Raw genomic sequence first — 18,304 nt, forward strand, 5'->3', positions numbered from 1 at the left:
ATGTATGTATCTGATGGGTGTGGACATCCTAACATCCTCCTATTATCTGTGTATGTGTCTAATGGGACTGCACACCCAAGCACCCATCTCGCTCTATGTATGTATCTGATGGGTGTGGACATCCTAACATCCTCCTATTATCTGTGTATGTGTCTAATGGGACTGCACACCCAAGCACCCACCTCGCTCTATGTATGTATCTGATGGGTGTGGACATCCTAACATCCTCCTATTATCTGTGTATGTGTCTAATGGGACTGCACACCCAAGCACCCATCTCGCTCTATGTATGTATCTGATGGGTGTGGACATCCTAACATCCTCCTATTATCTGTGTATGTGTCTAATGGGACTGCACACCCAAGCACCCATCTCGCTCTATGTATGTATCTGATGGGTGTGGACATCCTAACATCCTCCTATTATCTGTGTATGTGTCTAATGGGACTGCACACCCAAGCACCCACCTCGCTCTATGTATGTATCTGATGGGTGTGGACATCCTAACATCCTCCTATTATCTGTGTATGTGTCTAATGGGACTGCACACCCAAGCACCCATCTCGCTCTATGTATGTATCTGATGGGTGTGGACATCCTAACATCCTCCTATTATCTGTGTATGTGTCTAATGGGACTGCACACCCAAGCACCCACCTCGCTCTATGTATGTATCTGATGGGTGTGGACATCCTAACATCCTCCTATTATCTGTGTATGTGTCTAATGGGACTGCACACCCAAGCACCCACCTCGCTCTATGTATGTATCTGATGGGTGTGGACATCCTAACATCCTCCTATTATCTGTGTATGTGTCTAATGGGACTGCACACCCAAGCACCCATCTCGCTCTATGTATGTATCTGATGGGTGTGGACATCCTAACATCCTCCTATTATCTGTGTATGTGTCTAATGGGACTGCACACCCAAGCACCCACCTCGCTCTATGTATGTATCTGATGGGTGTGGACATCCTAACATCCTCCTATTATTTGTGTATGTGTCTAATGGGGGTGCACACCCAAGCACCCACCTCGCTCTATGTATGTATCTGATGGGTGTGGACATCCTAACATCCTCCTATTATCTGTGTATGTGTCTAATGGGGGTGCACACCCAAGCACCCACCTCGCTCTATGTATGTATCTGATGGGTGTGGACATCCTAACATCCTCCTATTATCTGTGTATATGTCTAATGGGACTGCACACCCAAGCACCCACCTCGCTCTATGTATGTATCTGATGGGTGTGGACATCCTAACATCCTCCTATTATCTGTGTATATGTCTAATGGGACTGCACACCCAAGCACCCACCTCGCTCTATGTATGTATCTGATGGGTGTGGACATCCTAACATCCTCCTATTATCTGTGTATATGTCTAATGGGACTGCACACCCAAGCACCCACCTTGCTCTATGTATGTATCTGATGGGTGTGGACATCCTAACATCCTCCTATTATCTGTGTATGTGTCTAATGGGGGTGCACACCCAAGCACCCACCTCGCTCTATGTATGTATCTGATGGGTGTGGACATCCTAACATCCTCCTATTATCTGTGTATGTGTCTAATGGGACTGCACACCCAAGCACCCACCTCGCTCTATGTATGTATCTGATGGGTGTGGACATCCTAACATCCTCCTATTATCTGTGTATATGTCTAATGGGACTGCACACCCAAGCACCCACCTTGCTCTATGTGTGTATCTAATGGTGGTGGATATCCTAACACCTTCCTATAACTTGTGCAGTTCAGTACGAAATAATCAACTTTGTACATCCACCCATGAAAACGTTCAGACCGACAGTCACTACAAGGGACAGAAGGAAGTTCCATGTTTATCAATTCTGACAGCAATATGTAACATAAAACATTTAATCTGAAAGTCATCACAAATCTGATAACACTTTGTGTCAACCTGGTGGAATTAATGACATCTATGACTGGGATTATTGCACAGATTCTTTTATTATTTTTCCGAGAGGAAGGTTATGACCAGTTGTATGAAATTCTCTTGAAAACCACACTTGTCACTCACAGCTGCTGCCCGAATCATGACTGATCATGTGACAGAAGTGTATGACAGAAGTGTGTTCGGTGATGTGGAGATTTATCTGTGCATGTTGACCTGTTGCAGGTCGTGGCGTCACCTGGTACAGAGGCTGCTTCAATGACATGAGCAATCAGATTGGCCAAGGTGGCATCGGCGTGCTGTCGGAAGATTCACCTCTTGTTGGTTGTGCAAAACTCTGTGCAGATAAAGGGTAGGTAACTTGTGGGATTGAGATTTCAGTAGGATTTTGTTTTGTCTAATACTATGGAAATTAGTGAATGTAATTAACTACCTTTTGAGAGAATGTCAGTGAGGTTGAATTTGGAGTACGTCTGTAGGAAACCATAGCAGAAGGTGTCACCAGCATCCACACTCCTATTGCTTGTCAAAGACATTTCTAGGGCTTATAAGGGTTGATGTAGGAAGTATGAATGTTACCAGAAAAGTTACAAGATCCTGGGCTTACGAGGGCATTGTGAAGCAGGCTCGAAGTGGCCATCCACTTGTGTGGGATGAATGGCAGGCAGTTTTGAAGTTGGTATGGTACAACAACTCAGTTATGAATAAATAAAATGGAAAACTTGGAGCATCTCTCAAATCTGATTATTGCCTTTGAACAATACAGCCATGTGTTAAGAGGTCACTCCATAACAGACTGAGGCCGGATCACCCAGGACAAACTGCTCAAGAAGGTATGAGAAGAAACATCTTCTGGTTCAGGAGATTTTGATAGAGATGAAGTAATGGTTGTAAGGCCTAGTCTATCTCTCACACACTGGGATCTTCAGCAACCGATATGCATATGTGTATAAGCATGTTGGAGGCTTGGGTGGTCAAGCTTGCTGACTTAGCTGATACAACTTAAAGTATCTCATTTGTGTAGACATGTCAATCACTGGTTCATCTCATCCATTTAGAAATATTTATAGTTTGATTATTTCTAAGTAGTGTTGTGTTCAGCAAATTAAGCAACCCCAGACTCTAATTTGTTAATGTATATTTAGAAATTAATGGAATGAGAAGTAAGTTTTTAGAGGTGAGTGAGTGAGTATGATTTTACGCTGCTTTTTTTTTTTTTTTTTTGACAGAGTGAGAGACAGACACAGAGAGACGGACAGAGAGAGCATGCGTGTGTGTGTGTGTGTGCGTGCTTTGGAATGCTTTGGGAAACATCTGTAGACCACTTGAATCGATGACTCCTTTCAGAAATAGGAACAAAGAGTCATGTTTGTTCAGGTTGATGAACTGGGAACATGTCATCTCATAATGCTGCTTAAGACTGCCTCCTGAATATAATAACACATGTTACGTTTGGGACTTTGTTAGGTTGATCCCCGTCCAGGATTTCAACCCTAACTCCCAGAGTTGGGAATCTAATCACCAAGACTCACAGTTTTCAGGGACTCAGCCAAGTGGATTCAGCCATTCCCTACATTTGACAACAATCTGCATTTGTTCTGACTACGAAATATAATGAATAATAACCTGTATGGTATTTTAAGACAATACACTAAAGGATGGGTGTACCATCAACATGTGAAACTTGTTTAATACTTTTGCAGTAATTTTCCTGTCGTTGGGTGAGATATGTTAACCCTTAGCTAACCTCGTTACCTGTCTTCTTTGATGTCTCCATTACCTGGTATCAGGTGACAGAAACTCGTTAGTGCAGGTAACCAGGGCGGGACCGAACTGTCTTCCCAGTAAAGAGATTGCTGTAGTGGAACTTGTCAGAAATGATGCATGGTATGAAGAGATGCAGAGGCCGAGACATGAACTTGGCCATGTAGAATGCATAAAAGGGTGACTTTATGTGACAGAGCTAAAATTTAAATTGAGAGAGATTAATGCTTGTTGCACATTGTCAATTTTTCAAAGTTTGTAGACATCTATTTAAAGCAAAATACAGACTCCACAGCAATAGCAATCATTCTTGCATGAAATTGCCATACCAATCTGTATAATGTTATCATTGATTCACTCGCGACCCAACGTCACACAATGCACATGAAGAGAGAAAAACATACAGTGCAGCCAAGGCCTTTTATGGCTGCTGATTACATGGGAAAGAATCGTCACGTTAATAATGGGGAACGAAAACAATACTTGATTGTTCACTTGTGGCTGGCATGTCGTAGAAACAGCTGTGGGTGTAATGGCTTCAGGCAGCCAACCAGAACCATGGATAGGCTTTTTCTGGCCCTTGTTGTGGTTTGGATCAACTTACCTGTCTGTATTTAGGCATGCCATGTCTTTTGTGGTTGATTGGCAGCTTTATCACCGGATCAAGGTAACACTTCGGGTGTATATTTCAGCTTCACAGAAAGTCAAACCAGGAATGTTGTTGACTTGTATTGTGTTGGTTTTGTTCTGCAGACAGATTGCTGAAATGATGGGGGGAGAAAGAAAGGAAGTGTCTTGCTGTGGAACTTCAGGATTTAGAGAATTACCCAAAGCAAAGGATTTACAGATTATCTGTTCCAAAGGGATTAATGCTGAAAGCCAAGGCGAGGTTATATTTAACACGAGAGAGACAATCCATGGTTGATTATCTTGTCACATATTACTGTTTGAAGCAACACGTGGGTTATTATGGCTTACAGTCAGTGTAGTGTCTGCATGCTGAGTGTAAAGCTGGAGACACATCACCAATATGGGCTATTACTTATATTGTAAGCATGCAGGGAATCAAATCTTGGTCTTCAGCACAATGAGTACTTTAACTGCTGTGCTACCCAAACCTCCCTCGTGTTGGCAACATGTGGAAGGCATGAAAAGGGCTGTTATGTAATTAGGGCTTGGATGATTCACTGTGTTATCTGCTTGGCTGGAAGATTTCTACTTCACATAGATGTGGCAGTAACGATTCCCACCGACCTGAATTCAGTTCGATTTTTAATAATGGACCTTCTGTTTGATAATTTCATACAAGTAAACACATCAGATTTCATTTAACTCTCAGGGTGAGCTTTGTTATTGGTAAATCCATTGTCAACTTGCTGATGTCTAATACCAACAATTCTCATTGGATAAATAGTCAGGAGGCAACCAATCACATTTCACTGTATTCTTGTGCTGCTGGAGTTTGAGTCAAAATTATGTTCTGTGTGGAAATAATTCACATATCAAATCTAAATAGTGATAATGGTTATCGAAAATCTAAACTAAGGGGGCAGATTCAATCTTGGATGAATCAAACTGAATCGTTGTAGCCCTAGATGTAATGAACACTATCAGGTATATATTGCTATGCTTTCATCAGGTGAAATGACATCACAATGTTATGGGACACTTCTCAGTGAAGTAAATATTTTTTGACTTGAAAAACACTAGAATATATCTGTCTGCATTATGTATGAATTTGGTGTTTACGATGGAAGTCAGAATCTAATGAAGGATTTTTGGTAATCAATTATTCTATTGAGTTTCGTATGATTGAATATATTTTGCATGTTGTAAGTGTGAAAAATTAAGCATTAAATGCAATAATAGGTTTGTTCATAATGTTCCAGATTCAACTCAGTGACAGTTCTATCACCACTGTCACCTAATCAGAACACCCAAAATGCATTTTCTGCTCCCTAGGGAGTATACAAGCTGAGTACAATGTTCCAGAAATAGTGTGACTGGCATGTGCATGCGATGGATCGAGTCCTCAACTGGGACAGTATGTTGGATAGAAAAGGGATGGGTACCCCAGAGGTTAAAGGATTTGTTTGACCTGGGTTTAATTCCCCACAGGTACAATGTGTGAAACTCATTTCTGGTGTCCCCCTGCCATGATATTGTAGGAATCTTGCTAAAAAAAATGTGTAAACTCACTCACTCACTCACTCACTCACTCACTCACTCACTCACTCACTCACTCGATCAAAGTGGAATCAATGCAAACTTATACTATCAGAAAGATAAGATTGTCTGTGAATGGTATTGTTCTGATTTTAAAAACAAATTCTTTTGCCTTTGAACTGCTGTGTTCAGGTATTACAGTTTCATTATTAGACATTTGGAATGCTGCCATTGATTTGAGAGAAATGGCTGATTGTTGGGCACACTCACAGCTTGTATGATAAGGGCACATTTTATCGGCTTGAATAATTAGTCTGTGGCCTCACACATTCTCCAGATATAGACTGTGATTTGACACAGGTGCTGGTTCATATGTCTATGGGGAATGTAATGTTTTCAAACAAACCGTTCGAGGGCACAACAAAAATGTCATAGCTCTGTCACTCAATTTCTGCGCCCTGATCATGTATATTGGACAATGTCAGTGTTTAGTGTATATGTACATAGCTCAGCCGTATTGTCAAAACTTGACAGTATTGTGTTAACATATTCGGCTAATGAAAGTCTTTAAGCAACAAAAGCTTATGGCTTATAAAGCCAACTTTAACGTCATCCATAATATGGACCTCAAAGGTGTAGCTATGATATATTAAAGGGAAAAGGGGTGTTTATAAAACCTGCTGTGCAAGCAAGCCTGTCTGACCTGAAGAGATGAGATGTCACTTCACAAAATAAATTCATTCATCTCAGGCCACCCCTGTGTGAAAGTAGACTGGTCCATAAGTTAACACTTTCTCACAGTCCGGTTACCTGTGCAGAGCTGAAGTCTGCTTGTCAATTTCAGGTAAGTGAAATATTAGTCAGGTGAGAAATTAGTTCCGATAGTAAATTCATTATTTTATTGTTTCAGTAATGAGAACGTGTCCTGAAAATGCCATTCATTAGAGTTAATGGCTGAAACTGTGATAGGTAGGTGAGAGTTTTCTCAGTGGTTAGAAATTCCGACAATGCAATGTTTGTGCTACAGCTGGCCTATGTGCAGTCATGTAGGTATCTTCCGCCGACATTGTGCCCTATAAAGGCTGCATTGTTTTCACTTGTTCAACATGTTGCATCTTGAACTTAAAATAACACCAAATGTTGTCAAATGTATTTGCTTCACTACTTTTAATTGAAGTAATTTATTTGTTGGAATTATTGCTAATGCCACTCTAGTGTGGTTATGTTTGATATTGGTTCAACAACAAGTTGTCAGTGTTGGTTTTCAGACACTTCAGACTCAATGGGAGACTGAATAATATTGATTTTTTGCTCGCCCTTACATATTGTTAAAAAAAGCAGGGAACTTTCTTTATTATTTATGATTGAAAAAAATTGGAGATATGTCGGAGTCTGTGTTGATATGATAAGAATAAATGTTTTTGAGAGATGATTGGTGTATGATGTGAAATTTACATCTGTGAAATATTCAAAAACTAAACACACACAACTGTGTGATGTACAGTGATTGTCATAATGAATGGTCTACAGTGATTTATCAACCTTCTTGAACCATCAATGTCAAGAATAACATCCTATGCATATGTATAGGTTTACTGCACAGTGCATATGCACCCCATGCGTTGTATTTAGGTGTGGTGACGAAGAGAAATGGTGTTGCGTTCATATGATGTCTGTCTTTGAAACATTTGTAATTACTTCCTATCAAAATAAAAGGTACAGGTTCTCCTACTTTTTTTAAGAGTATATACTCTGCAGCTATCAACTTTAGCTATTAAGCACTAGTCTGGTAAGACCAGCTGATAAAATTCCTTATGTAATACGGAATGCAATAAACATATGTAAACAGACCAGTCTTGTCAGGTCAAACGCTTTTGTCTTGGACTGATGCAGCGAAATCTACACCATATATTCTTATGGACTTGAAGATGGGAATGCATGAAAGTGCACGTTCCTTCATTAATGTCCAGATTTTCACCCACAGCACAATACATACCTTGTGAGGAAACAGGGGAGGGAACAAAGGAACACCTGTACTTTCATCTGTTCCTTTATTCTTTTCTGTGAGTTTTTATAGTATCTGCAAATGTTGATAACATAGGTACATGGAGCTTTCTAGTGTAGGAGGCGTGTTGATAATAATACAATGAAAATCTCTGAGAAGAGAGCAATATTACTAGGCCTTGACGTCTTGTGTACTCCTGTGTATGTATTGACCAGTTGTGCCACATGTATCATATATGTGTATTTCATAGAGTAGGTGTTCAGAAGAATATTAAAAAACCCTATTATGAAAACAAACCATCAAGACAAAATATTAAACACTTGTATCATGGGTTCTCACAGGCAAACTGTTTGTGTGGCAACTTATTACATTGTTGTGTTCACGTGTACAGGTTTTATTGGTGAGTTATTTATTGTACACATGAATTTATGCATGAGCATGTGTGAAATCGGCCTCACTTGATATCTAGAGCATTCATTCCTATACTGTCTTCCTGAAGGCAGGTAATATCTTGATAAAATCTGAAGAAATGGTATTGCTAGATTTATCAAATCTCAAATAGCCTGGGGAAATTATTGTTTAAATCAGTTTGAATATACATGTACATATTTTTGAAAAATGTATGGTGAGAGTTTGTGCCTGTTAGGGACAAAGATTGTATCATGATGAATGTGTTAGGGAGGCTTCATTGAGATTCATAGAACTTTTACAGGCTTGAAATAACAGGATCGTCTGTTATAGAGTCAACTCAAGCTCTGGTCCTACTGTATTTCTTGTATTTCTTATGATAATGGAACTTTTGTATCATGTTTATTGCTTTGTTCAGAAACACCAATATTACAAATTAATTTTTGGAATTACCTATTTTAAAGAAAACATTTGTGACAAATTTGTTTTAAGGGTGAAAAAATATGTTTTAAATGATATTGTGTATTTATGCTTATGATATGGGTCATTCAGAACAATGAAATGGTTGTAACAAAAGTAAAAAACACTGATATTAATAGAAGAAATTGTATGTTTCATTAGAGTTCTTTTGAAATGGCTGAAATTAAAGCTGTTTATTTTGCTCCTCCTGACAAAATAATACTTTTTGAAAGAATTTATAACATTTGTCTCCATCTTTCATAACAAATTATGTCTGTGATAAGACACCCTGGCCTATGCAGAAACAGGCTTGTAGAGACCTATAGGAACAAGACTACAGTCTCAGTGGACCAGGATGCATTTCAATGCATGTCATCAATGCATCACTGGCTGCCTCAAGCACCTCACACTGCCTCAACTACACAATAGGTTTCAGACTGACATTAAAATACTTGAAAACATGGAACATTGAGGTTTTCGTCATTTTCATATCATCTGATTATCTGATTTGGCTTTGGAGGGTTTTAAATAGTTTGCTTAGGCTTGGGCTAATTTGAAATATTACCTGCTGGTATATAATAGGGTTCAAGTCTCAGATTTGGCCTGTTATGTTTCAAGGTTTGTCTGCACCAAGTCTGTGTGTAGTGGTTTTACCAAACTCCAAAATGTCAAAGACTTGCATCAATCTCCTTCCACACTGAGCTGTGGCAGTGGGGTAGCTTATTGGTCTTAAGTGTTTGCTCATCATGCCGAAGACCCGGGTTCAATTCCCCACATGGGTACAATGTGTGAAGCCCATTTCTGGTGTCCCCCTGCGTGATATTGCTGGAATATTGCTGGGATATTGCTAAAAGCGGTGTTTCACCCAGCTCACTCCACGTACAGTGAACTGCTGATCAATGCACCAAGGCTGCTTACTAATTGTCAGGAACAGTGTATGTTAGCTCCACATATTTTGACATGTGAATACTTTCTGTACAGTTCTGAGGGAAGCGGTTATCTTTAGGTCTAGTTCAGTCTGCATAGTTTCTTTGTCTGTGTGAATAAAATGCATGAATACATATTTAAAACTCCATTTCAGCAGAGAAGACATACAGCTGTACAGGAAAAAGTGTTTGTCTGGAAGACATTTTCTAAAAAATGTGAGAATTTGATAAAATAAAATAAAGATTGTGATGTCAAAAATCACTTTTCATAAGTGTGAAGTCATAGGTCTTAATTCACATGAAAAATTGAAAATGGAATAAGGATAAAAGTTGTGGATGTGTCCTGGATTATATTTTGTACCTCATTTGAAGAAATGAGGCTAAAGAGTTATGCATTATGTTTACTATGTTCATAGGTTTAATGATTCAACAGCCATTCTTTCTGTGTTTAGCAGCAGTACATATTGTTTTTCCTTTCTCAGTTTACATACATATAGAAGAGATATGTATTATATTTCTCCTATGGCAACATTGAGTTAATGCCAAATGTCCAAATGCACCAGTATGACATTCTATATTTATTATTTACCCTCCTATGGCAACATTGAGTTAATGCCAAATGTCCAAATGCACCAGTATGACATGCTATATTTATTATTTACCCTCCTATGGCAACATTGAGTTAATGCCAAATGTCCAAATGCACCAGTATGACATTCTATATTTATTATTTACCCTCCTATGGCAACATTGAGTTAATGCCAAATGTTCAAATGCACCAGTATGACATTCTATATTTATTATTTACCCTCCTGTGGCAACATTGAGTTAATGCCAAATGTCCAAATGCACCAGTATGACATTCTATATTTATTATTTACCCTCCTATGGCAACATTGAGTTAATGCCAAATGTCCAAATGCACCAGTATGACATGCTATATTTATTATTTACCCTCCTATGGCAACATTGAGTTAATGCCAAATGTCCAAATGCACCAGTATGACATTCTATATTTATTATATTTCTCCTATGGCAACATTGAGTTAATGCCAAATGTCCAAATGCACCAGTATGACATTCTATATTTATTATTTACCCTCCTATGGCAACATTGAGTTAATGCCAAATGTCCAAATGCACCAGTATGACATGCTATATTTATTATTTACCCTCCTATGGCAACATTGAGTTAATGCCAAATGTCCAAATGCACCAGTATGACATTCTATATTTATTATTTACCCTCCTATGGCAACATTGAGTTAATGCCAAATGTCCAAATGCACCAGTATGACATGCTATATTTATTATTTACCCTCCTATGGCAACATTGAGTTAATGCCAAATGTCCAAATGCACCAGTATGACATTCTATATTTATTATTTACCCTCCTATGGCAACATTGAGTTAATGCCAAATGTCCAAATGCACCAGTATGACATTCTATATTTATTATTTACCCTCCTATGGCAACTTTGAGTTAATGCCAAATGTCCAAATGCACCAGTATGACATTCTATATTTATTATATTTCTCCTATGGCAACTTTGAGTTAATGCCAAATGTCCAAATGCACCAGTATGACATTCTATATTTATTATATTTCTCCTATGGCAACTTTGAGTTAATGCCAAATGTCCAAATGCACCAGTATGACATTCTATATTTATTATTTACCCTCCTATGGCAAATTTAAGTTAATGCCAAATGTCCAAATGCACCAGTATGACATTCTATATTTATTATTTACCCTCCTATTGCAACTTTGAGTTAATGCCAAATGTCCAAATGCACCAGTATGACATTCTATATTTATTATTTACCCTCCTATGGCAACTTTGAGTTAATGCCAAATGTCCAAATGCACCAGTATGACATTCTATATTTATTATTTACCCTCCTATGGCAACTTTGAGTTAATGCCAAATGTCCAAATGCACCAGTATGACATTCTATATTTATTATTTACCCTCCTATGGCAACATTGAGTTAATGCCAAATGTCCAAATGCACCAGTATGACATTCTATATTTATTATTTACCCTCCTATGGCAACATTGAGTTAATGCCAAATGTCCAAATGCACCAGTATGACATTCTATATTTATTATTTACCCTCCTATGGCAAATTTAAGTTAATGCCAAACATCCTTATGCACCAGTATGACATTCTATATTTATTATTTACCCTCCTATGGCAAATTTAAGTTAATGCCAAACATCCTTATGCACCAGTATGACATTCTATATTTATTATTTACCCTCCTATGGCAAATTTAAGTTAATGCCAAATGTCCAAATGCACCAGTATGACATTCTATATTTATTATTTACCCTCCTATGGCAACATTGAGTTAATGCCAAATGTCCAAATGCACCAGTATGACATTCTATATTTATTATTTACCCTCCTATGGCAAATTTAAGTTAATGCCAAACATCCTTATGCACCAGTATGACATTCTATATTTATTATTTACCCTCCTATGGCAACATTGAGTTAATGCCAAATGTCCAAATGCACCAGTATGACATTCTATATTTATTATTTACCCTCCTATGGCAAATTTAAGTTAATGCCAAACATCCTTATGCACCAGTATGACATTCTATATTTATTATTTACCCTCATATCTTGCATTGATATGAAAGTCCTGAGTTTTGGAGAAAGTAGAACCAGCAGGGGTTCAATACAGAATCTGGGGTGCAATACGGAAATTTACCTCGTCATCTGTATCGCACCCCAGTATTACTATCTAAAGTTTACATGTGTATATGATAAAATCTTGTACTTAATTTACAAATATGACTCCATATATTGTGTGCAGTAAAATCCTATGCATAATTTACATATATATATATGACACAAGATATTGTGGGTAGTAAAATCCGTTTCTTTATTGACATGTGGTTCTCGGTATATTTTGTGTTGTAAACCTCGGAAACTTGATTTACATACGTTAAACAGTATTTTGTGCTTTACTTGTACACAGTTTTCATAAAATGTAGTATGTGCAGAGAAATCTTATTAGTAAGTCACATACATATGATGTGCTAAAAAAACAGTAAGTGTAGTTCATTCTTCCCAGATCCTAGATCCCAGATCCCAGATTTATAGAATTAGAAATGGAAAGTTTTTAGTATTATCTTCTCTTTAAATATAAAAAACTATTCAGATTGAAGTACAAAAATAAATGATTTGTTGTACTGTGCACTGCAAACTAATTGCCTGGTCGTATTTTCTGACACATCTCAGGACTGGCGTACTCCTAATCCACATTGTATAAAAGTGATCTGTTTGACATGCTTCCTGTCCTGTACAAGAATAGTGAAACATGATTTGCCGTTATTCGTTCTCATGGACAATAGTTTTATGATTTTTTACAGGGAAAGACATGTATTGTTGGCCCTTCCCATTTGTGTAGCGGAGCGTACATGATAGACTGTAGATTAGGGAGGTGAAGGGGGTACACACAATAGAAGCTCACCTCACTAGGGTCATTTGTCTCACTTCTCTATGTACCTGTGGGAGTACTAGCTTTTGCTTTCCTCACAATGTCAAAGCGTAAGTAATTTCTAATGGACTTATTTCCAGCTTAGAGATAGAATGATACGACAATGATACGTCTTGCTTGGCTTGGGATCTTTGGAGGTCATATGGTTCATGTGTAAAGAGTACATCTTCCATTGAATTAAAACATGCAGCTTGGTTAGACAGTATTCTTTTGAGATTGTATTCATTTTGTTTCTGTGAGTGTGCTTGAACTCAGTGTGGAATATGTGAAACCTCATGCTCAGTTGTGTCCTAAGACTCTTGCTGAATTGTAAGACTGCAGTGAATACTCTTGGAGTGGAGTGTGTTATATTTTACAAATATAATAACAAATATGAATATTTATTAATATACTGTTATGTTTAATGTCAAGATAAAACAATATCAAATGTCATGTAATTGCATAATTTGAAACATTTAAATGATATATTCAATGAAACGAATGGACAAATCAGTCATGGCCTAAAGACAGTGCTGAATGTCGCCAAATAACATGAGTTATGACATTGTGTGGCTTATATATATTAAATTCTGCAACTCTCACTTAGATGAACAACAAACTAATTCCTGTACTAAAACTCTCCGAAATATATTCATAAACACTCGATTCTACTGACTACAAACAATGTGTTGAATACAGTTTGATTCATTGCATGTGATAGTGAACACTGATGTGAATCCCAGCGGTACCTGGCTGCTGAATTGTATCCTTGCTGGATATAGATGTATCATAGTCTGCATGATAAGCTATTAAAACACTGTAAAGGAACTTCTTTATCATTTTACAAAAAAAATTGGGAGATATATTTCAGTCAGTCAATGTTAATATGATAATAATTAATGTTTTTAGAGTGTATCACCACTTTCCCTTCCTTATGACTATAGCTGTTTGTACAGTAATCACTCTGTAAAATTTGCATGTGTACGATTTTCATTTTCAAGCAAAAAAACATTCCCTAAACAAATATGAACAACTGTATCATGCAAGACTATTATCCAAATTAATGGTCTACAGCGATGTATCAACCTTTCTGAAAGCTGTAAAAGTCAAGAATGATACCCCCTGCATGAGTATGAGGCTACTTGCATCATGCATCCTATGCAGTGTTTGGGGGTGGTTAGAAAGAGAAATGGTGATACTTTCGGAAGATGTCTGTCCATGAGAGTTCTCCCACTCATTTTCTTGAAGAGTATATTTATTTGAGTTTGTATAGTGCAGATGCGTTTAGATCAAAGGAAAAGAACATGGTAATTTCATCAGTGTGGGCAACTCTGACATACGACAACGGCCAGTTAGTACAGCACTTTAGAATCACATAGACCTATCTTGAACATGATCAGATGGTAGTCAAGAGATAAACTATTTATGATTGACTATTTTTTGAGTAAAAAGTACAGTTTTAGATGTGGATCCAGGCTCCAGGATCCATGCTGTGCACACATACGTCACAAACCAGTTCGGTTGAGGGTGCATTTAGCATGCTTTGGTGGCAAATCATGTGTACAAACTTTATATTCCAAACCTGCATAGCTGAAAAATATGTACATACGTTGATTTGAGAGAATCCATTTCTGTACATATTTGCAGGGTTGTAATGGAGGGGTAGCCTAGTGGATAAACCATCTGCCCATCCTGCTGAAGACCCGGGTTTGATTCCCCACAATGGAACAATTTGTGAAACCCATTTCTGGTCACTCGCACTGTGATATCGCTGGAATATTGCCTTATTAAGCCATTCTCACTCACTCACTCACTCCCTTACTCTGTCAAAGTCAAAACAAAATCTTTTGTTTGGAGCAGCGCAGAGATAAGTTACCACAGCCATACGTTAATAGTGGTAATGACACTTGTAATAAAGATGGCTAGTCTTGGTGTTGTTTTGTTCAGACAAATACAAAAGCTGTGTTACTAGCTCTGGTTGCACGTTTGTCTCATACACTGGATAATTGCATATGACACTGTGAGGTACCCTGGGTAGAACTGAAATCTTTAAATGGCATTTTGGCTCAAAAGCGGACTGATGAATTGCAAGTTAGACTGCAGTTTGTCAGCCTGCTTTGAGTTAAATAGACTAGAGTATGTTACACATGTTCTGATTGGTCAATGCTATAAATTTCTGACTGTATAATCAGTATATACTGTCGCAGTTTGAAAACTGATTTGTCCAAACCTTTAAATATATTTCTACACTATTGGGGTAATGCGTTTTTTCATGGCATTGTCACTTTGCAGAAGCCCTAGGGCAATCAATACCCCTATCCCTCTAAAATGGATGGAAGTTATGAATTACTGTTGACCCAACACTGTTAGATCATAAAACAGCATTTATGGTGTCTTGGAGTAAAGGATTGATACAAGATAAAGTCATGAGAAACATGCACCCTACTTTTTATTTATGTTTTAATCAAGAAAACAGTTTCTGTTATCTGAGCATTGACCATCGTGCATATTCCGCTAGAATTCATAGAGTTCAGTACCTCATCCTTGCAAGAGGCAACTACCTGGATCAAGGAGGTCAGGCTTGATGACTCCCTTGAAACATTGCATCCCAGTTGCATACATCGATTATCATTCTGTTGATCACTGGATTGTCTAGTCCAGAATTACAGACTACTGCTATATAGCGGGAATATTGCTGAAAGTGACATGAAACTAAACTCTCACACATTTTCTCTATCGGGAGGGAACACAAGCATTACTTACATTATGAGCTTAGCAGGAAGTTTATCATTATTATCATTATTATTCTTATCATCAGCATGTGACAAGACAGACACGCCCTATGAATATGAAGGCTTGCTACATCCTGGTGCATGTATACCTCCCTCCCTGATGTAGTCTCGTGTGAACCAGCCAAGGTTGAAAACTGAACACAAAGATGTGTTGAGGCTGGGGTTGAGCTAGCAGCGTGTGAAGGAGAAAGAGTACATGTCTCTGCGGGTCCTTGTATCCCAATCCGTCTTATGATCAGGGGTGCTGACAGTTGATATACTAGACTGTGTGGTTAGAGGGCTGTACCAAGTACCCTCCCCATCCCCAGACACTGGGCTTCTTGAAGTGTAGGTGACTTGACATCTGTAATCCCACAGGGAAAGGACAGAATGGCAGCCATGCATATGTTTTATGGGGTTTTTTTTAAATTACAGATTTCATTTCAGATTTGAAGGTATGTCTTTGTTTTGATGGAGTGGGACATAATTAGTTTGGGTTTGTTTTTGTGATCTGTTAAGAAAGGCCATCAAAGGATATACTCCTGACAAAGTATATCATATTAATGGTAGAGAGTATTTTAAGCATTATGTTGTGTGTTTGGTAAATATGCTTTTGACAAGAATGTAAATGCAGTGATATTTGGGCATAATATATCTGTAATATATCTGTATCTTAGGAAACCAGAAGTAGAGTAAAAGGTGGATTTTTACCTCACAGTTTAAGTGGGAAGATGTGGCATCATTGGAACAAGGTAAATTTACTGAGGCTTCATGGGTAAGATAAATTTACTAAAGCATTACAGAAGAAACCCGGGAAAAGGTAAATTTACTGTGGCTTCATGGGTAAGATAAATTTACTAAAGCATTACTGAAGAAACCCGGGAAAAGGTAAATTTACTGTGGCTTCATGGGTAAGATAAATTTACTAAAGCATTACTGAAGAAACCCGGGAAAAGGTAAATTTACTGTGGCTTCATGGGTAAGATAAATTTACTAAAGCATTACTGAAGAAACCCGGGAAAAGGTAAATTTACTGTGGCTTCATGGGTAAGATAAATTTACTAAAGCATTACTGAAGAAACCCGGGAAAAGGTAAATTTACTGTGGCTTCATGGGTAAGATAAATTTACTAAAGCATTACTGAAGAAACCCGGGAAAAGGTAAATTTACTGTGGCTTCATGGGTAAGATAAATTTACTAAAGCATTACTGAAGAAACCCGGGAAAAGGTAAATTTACTGTGGCTTCATGGGTAAGATAAATTTACTAAAGCATTACAGAAGAAACCCGGGAAAAGGTAAATTTACTGTGGCTTCATGGGTAAGATAAATTTACTAAAGCATTACTGAAGAAACCCGGGAAAAGGTAAATTTACTGTGGCTTCATGGGTAAGATAAATTTACTAAAGCATTACTGAAGAAACCCGGGAAAAGGTAAATTTACTGTGGCTTCATGGGTAAGATAAATTTACTAAAGCATTACTGAAGAAACCCGGGAAAAGGTAAATTTACTGTGGCTTCATGGGTAAGATAAATTTACTAAAGCATTACAGAAGGAACCTGGGAAAAGGTAAATTTACTGTGGCTTCATGGGTAAGATAAATTTACTAAAGCATTACTGAAGAAACCCGGGAAAAGGTAAATTTACTGTGGCTTCATGGGTAAGATAAATTTACTAAAGCATTACTGAAGGAACCTGGGAAAAGGTAAATTTAATGAGGCTTCATGGGTAAGATAAATTTACTAAAGCATTACAGAAGAAACCCGGGAAAAGGTAAATTTACTGTGGCTTCATGGGTAAGATAAATTTACTAAAGCATTACTGAAGAAACCCGGGAAAAGGTAAATTTACTGTGGCTTCATGGGTAAGATAAATTTACTAAAGCATTACTGAAGGAACCTGGGAAAAGGTAAATTTAATGAGGCTTCATGGGTAAGATAAATTTACTAAAGCATTACAGAAGGAACCTGGGAAAAGGTAAATTTAATGAGGCTTCATGGGTAAGATAAATTTACTAAAGCATTACTGAAGGAACCCGGGAAAAGGTAAATTTAATGAGGTATCCTGGTAAAAGTTAAATAGTTCCTATCATTAAGAAATAAAAAAAACTCTAGTAAGCAACGATGGATCCTCTTGACATGAACATTTTTATATTCATATGTATAACTTCGTTCAGCGTCTTCCTGTAACATGAGAGTTGTTAATATTAGAAATGATGAAACAAAAATACAAGCAGGAAACCAGTCAGGGATTTCCTTCTATGAATAAGGATTTTCAGATATTCTGAATCACCATGACAACAGGCATTGTGACAATACAAAAAAAGAAGTTCAGTCATAGTATCCAGGAATAATGATGACTGATGAATTTGGTGTGAAGCTA

General features: G+C 37.7%; 1 protein-coding gene across 1 annotated transcript in view; it reads left to right on the forward strand.

Annotated features, from left to right (window-relative positions):
• Nucleotides 1–18,304, forward strand: part of LOC137255652 (polycystin-1-like protein 1) — a 242,293-nt gene that overhangs the window by 13,032 nt on the left and 210,957 nt on the right. Inside the window, exon 2 of the mRNA XM_067793125.1 lies at nucleotides 2,152–2,278. Within this exon, the coding sequence (XP_067649226.1) occupies nucleotides 2,152–2,278 (127 nt within the window). The remainder of the gene's footprint in view (nucleotides 1–2,151; nucleotides 2,279–18,304) is intronic.

Source organism: Haliotis asinina, chromosome 11 (genome assembly GCF_037392515.1).
Source record: "Haliotis asinina isolate JCU_RB_2024 chromosome 11, JCU_Hal_asi_v2, whole genome shotgun sequence".
Classification (NCBI taxonomy): Eukaryota; Metazoa; Mollusca; class Gastropoda; order Lepetellida; family Haliotidae; genus Haliotis; species Haliotis asinina.